Genomic DNA, 4431 nt, shown 5'->3' with positions numbered 1-4431 from the left:
ATGATTAATGACCAATGAAAAGCTAAGCATATCATATCTAATAATTAAATAACTTTATTCCCGAAGTTTTACAGCTAGTACGGTCTCTTTCCAGCTAAACTTGTTCATTTGACAAAAAATGAAGACGCATTAGAAAGAATAAGGAAGACATATATAATGCTCGTATATGCGTTTCAAAATTCATTGCTAGCTAGCTCAGACAAATAAAACCAAATAAGTAAACATAATGCGCTAGCAAGTACCAACATGACTAACGTTTGAGTTATGATCTGCGGAACTTTTTTAGTTTTGTTTTGTAAACTCTACTCCCCTCGCTTGGATTAATAACTAATTAAGTCTCTTTTCCGTTAATTTTAATTCTAGGGTTGGCGAAAAAAAGGGGTTCTTTTAGATGTTGTTGGACTTGGAGTCGACTCGACGGTGCCTCTCGACAGCTTTATTCATCATTCTCAAAGTAGCAATCAATATTGTTATCAAATAATTAATAGATCATTCTTTCGATTGTGACAATTGTATTTTACAAAAGTATAGCTATAGTATGCAACTACTATGCATATATTGTATGTATAGTCAAATAACTTTTGTTTGACCAGTATAAATGTATAATGCTTCAAGTTTTCAAAGAAGTTATCAGTCAAATGACTCTCTTTCTATATATATAGATATGAAGATAAAAACCTTAGAAATAAAATTTTACATTAACTAATGTTTTATAAGTTAGAAAAAACGTTGCCTTTGTACTATTTAATTATAATTCACATTTACACACAGTTTTTTCAAAATTAATACATCAGTGAATTATATATGATTTCATTATTTTTTAAGTTAGTTCAAGATAATGATTTCTATTTAGCATGATTTCATTATTAAACTCATGCTAAATATAATGCAACCAAAATTTAGATGCACTATTTTTTTAGTTAGTTCAAATTATATAACAAAATTAAATGTAGTTAAACCAAATGCTTGGAAGAAAATAGGGAAACTATGTTTGCTTCCAGTAGATGTTAATTAGAACTTGTATGCATATATACATGTTTTTTATTTAAATGTGGTTTACGTTTAAAGAGTTATTTCATGTGTCAAACAAATATATATTACAAACTTAAAAAATATTTTATTATTTAGGTACGAATATTAATAGATATCTTATTTATTTATTTATTTTTATATAATTCTATTTCAATATAGATGTATAACCCACTAATATACTGTAATGCATATGGACATATAGTTACATAAAACTTGCTAATATTATAACAATAAATTTTAACTAAAATAAACAGTTGAAATATATATAGTCTCTATAATATGATCAACAATGGGTTTGAAACTAAAATAACAAGTATACAGTATTCTCACGCATTACATGTTCAATGTGATATACTAATGCTTGTAAACAAATCATTTAAAACAGGAATATAAAAATAGGAAAGTCGCATAACTAAGGAACTTTATTCAGAGAATATAATTTCTAAATAAAAAGCTCAATTGATTAATCAAAAGAAAATTCTCTTACAGATAAGCACCACACCACACCAGTATAATAACTTAATAAGTATGCTTCCAATACGAGATTCCCATAAAATCATTAACAATTTAGTTAAATTATCATAAACATTGGAATCTTATATGAAGATTTTAACTTAACGAGAAGTGAAAACACAATCATTACCCGTACAAATTCAAAACTTAACTTCATCCACACTAGTTGGAAACACACATTAGTGGTATATATATTATTACGAAAATATATAATGAAAGATATCTAAATCATATAATAGTAACTTTTCATACTGCATCCAAGAACTAAAATATATACACAACACATCGGAGAAACATAAGTATAACAAAACCTAAAACATGCATGTCAGGACACAAACAAAATCGGAGAAATATAAAACTCAATGACAAACGAATTGTTTTGTTCGTCGAGATCAAAACCAAAACAGAACTGGTCATATAGATATGTTAGGGCTTCAAGAATTTGAAAACCAATGTTGAGTTGACACCCAAACAGAGACACACACACACATGATATGTATATATATGTTTATTACCATGCCACACACATACAACACTTATACCTATATCTATGTAAATATAAGTCAAGTATATATATAGCAGCAGATATGAAGAACATCCATTAAGCAATATTATTTGTTCTAATAGTTGATCACATTGTTCTATTTCATAAAAATATTAGAAAACATATATTTAAGTCATAAATTCTATCACCAAATCCCCAAAAAAATATGTTTTGCACTTAATCATTGCACTGAACAAAACACAAAAGACCTGGATTAAACCCATTCATATGTTTATACATATCAACATAGCACCAATATTATAGAAATTTTTGATTCATGAGGAATAAAACCTCTAATCAAACTCTAATTGGCTTAGCTCTTAAAAGTCGATATCAAATTTGTGATACCCGAAGTGACTAGATAGGAAGAAAGACTTGAGGATATTTTTTTCATCGCAGACGAACACAAATAGAGTTTCACAGAAAATAAAAAGGCTTAAAACATAAAATTCTACAAAACGCAAAAAAAAAAGAAAAGAAAAGAAAAATAAAAAAACCTAAGCTTAACAGGATGAACAAGAACAATGTCCGAAATCACGATGATAATTTGAAATTCATTAGTCCATTAAAAGCTTTCTAACCTTTCTTCACTCTCGCAAATTCTTCGCCGGAAAAGCTCCTCCGCCGGTATATATTTAAAGATTATCAATATATACACATCAGAAAGGACCTCTTCCACCGGAATTCCCCGGCCAACCTTCCACCGGAAGTTGAACATTTGGTTGCATATTCATCGGTAAATTAAAGAACGGAAGTCCTCCTCCTCCTCCGGCAGAAACCTCCGGAAACAAATTACCTCCGCCGTTAGATCCTCCTCCAAGTTGTTGTTGCTGCTGCTGCTCCTCTTCTTCTAAAGGAAGTCTCTCATAAGCAACATTAGTAAACGAAGCTGCGATTACAATCACCGGTCCAGCTGCCGTAAGCTCACCCACAACGCTTCCTCCAACCACTTGACCTTGTCCTCCAGCCAAGAATATTGTCAAACTCGTTGCTCCGGGAGGAGCAGGAGGAGGAAGAAACGAGCCGGAGAGAGAAAGAATCTCGAACGTTCCTTGTAGCGTCACAACCGCTCCAGCCGCAGATGGCTGACGTATGCTGACGTTCGTTACGGTTCCGCTACCACTCAGAACGCAGATCCCTCGCTGCCTCCGACGAGCGTAAGTGGCAACGCAGTCGAAAACGTCGCAGCCGTTTGTTACTTCAAGAATGTGAGCTCTAAGAGTGTTTGCGCTCTCGCGCGTGATTATCACCGGAGGCTTCGGTTTGTTCTTCGATCCCGGTGGTCTGCCACGTGGACGACGGCCAACGACGTCTCCTCCTCCCCCGTGACCACCTCCTCCAGAGCTTCCTGATCCTCCACCGGAGGCTAAGTCAAGACCTTGATGGTTGTTGTTGTCTTCGTCGTCGACAGTGAAATGACCGAGTCCGGCTCCGGGAGTGACGTCATCGGAGGAGGAATTGTGGTGAAGGTGGAGATCGGGACGATGGAGCTGGTGATTAACGTAACGAAAAGCTGTGCCTAGATCAAGACCAGCCATGCCCACATCAAAAGCAAAGAAAAGAGATTTTAATTTGAAAAAAATAAGAAAAAATTATATAAAACACACACACACACACAAATCCACAACAAGATTAAAATAAAGCTTCTCTTCTTCTCTGTAGATTTTGTATATGTTTTTTTATTTTTATAATATTGAGATTTAAACTAAGAAAAAAAAAAAGATATGAGAGAGGATTGAGAAGAAGTTATTAGGAAGACGAGAATGGGAAGAGAAAGGGAAATGATAAAAAGTAGAAGGAGAAGGTGAGACTAAAATAAAAGCATTAAAGAAGAAGAAAAAATGTTTGTGTATATATAGATATATGTATCTAATTGCAGTCACTTGTCTAACCTAAACTCTTACAAATAAGATATTGATAAAATATTTCGTTTTGGTATCGACTTCAATTCAAATTTTTTGTTCTCGTTGAGTTGTACGTCGTTTTGTGTGTTTTGGACTCGACAATAAACTCCATTCTTCTTCTTCTTCTCCAATAGCAAGTGCGTGACATATACGCGACTACCACAAGCAAAATATATTAGGTTTCACTGTTTGCATTTGTGGCTTTTTGGCTATATTGTTTGTAAACTATTACTACGTTCCATACAAGCAGGTATTTTGCTTAGGAAAAGTAAGATATGAAAGTTTTTACATATAAACCTTATTTGAAGATAGCTAAGCTTAAAACTCATAGTTTAGTATTGGTTTAGATAGATACAAAGAGTTCCATAAGTAGCTATGCATTGTTATTGATATTATCAAGTAGTTTAGCGGAAGTAGTATGCACGCGCATACCATGGG

The 4431-nt window shown here is 33.3% G+C and overlaps 1 protein-coding gene across 1 annotated transcript; it reads right to left on the bottom strand.

Moving 5' to 3' along the window:
* LOC104723301 (AT-hook motif nuclear-localized protein 23) lies at positions 2337-3918 on the bottom strand. The gene has a single exon (XM_010441636.1). The coding sequence runs from the start codon at positions 3625-3627 to the stop codon at positions 2749-2751; it is 879 nt and encodes a 292-aa protein (XP_010439938.1). The 5' UTR covers positions 3628-3918; the 3' UTR covers positions 2337-2748.

Source organism: Camelina sativa, chromosome 11 (genome assembly GCF_000633955.1).
Source record: "Camelina sativa cultivar DH55 chromosome 11, Cs, whole genome shotgun sequence".
Lineage (NCBI taxonomy): Eukaryota > Viridiplantae > Streptophyta > Magnoliopsida > Brassicales > Brassicaceae > Camelina > Camelina sativa.
Note: the sequence above shows the minus strand (reverse complement) of the source record. Positions and strands in the feature narration are given on the sequence as shown.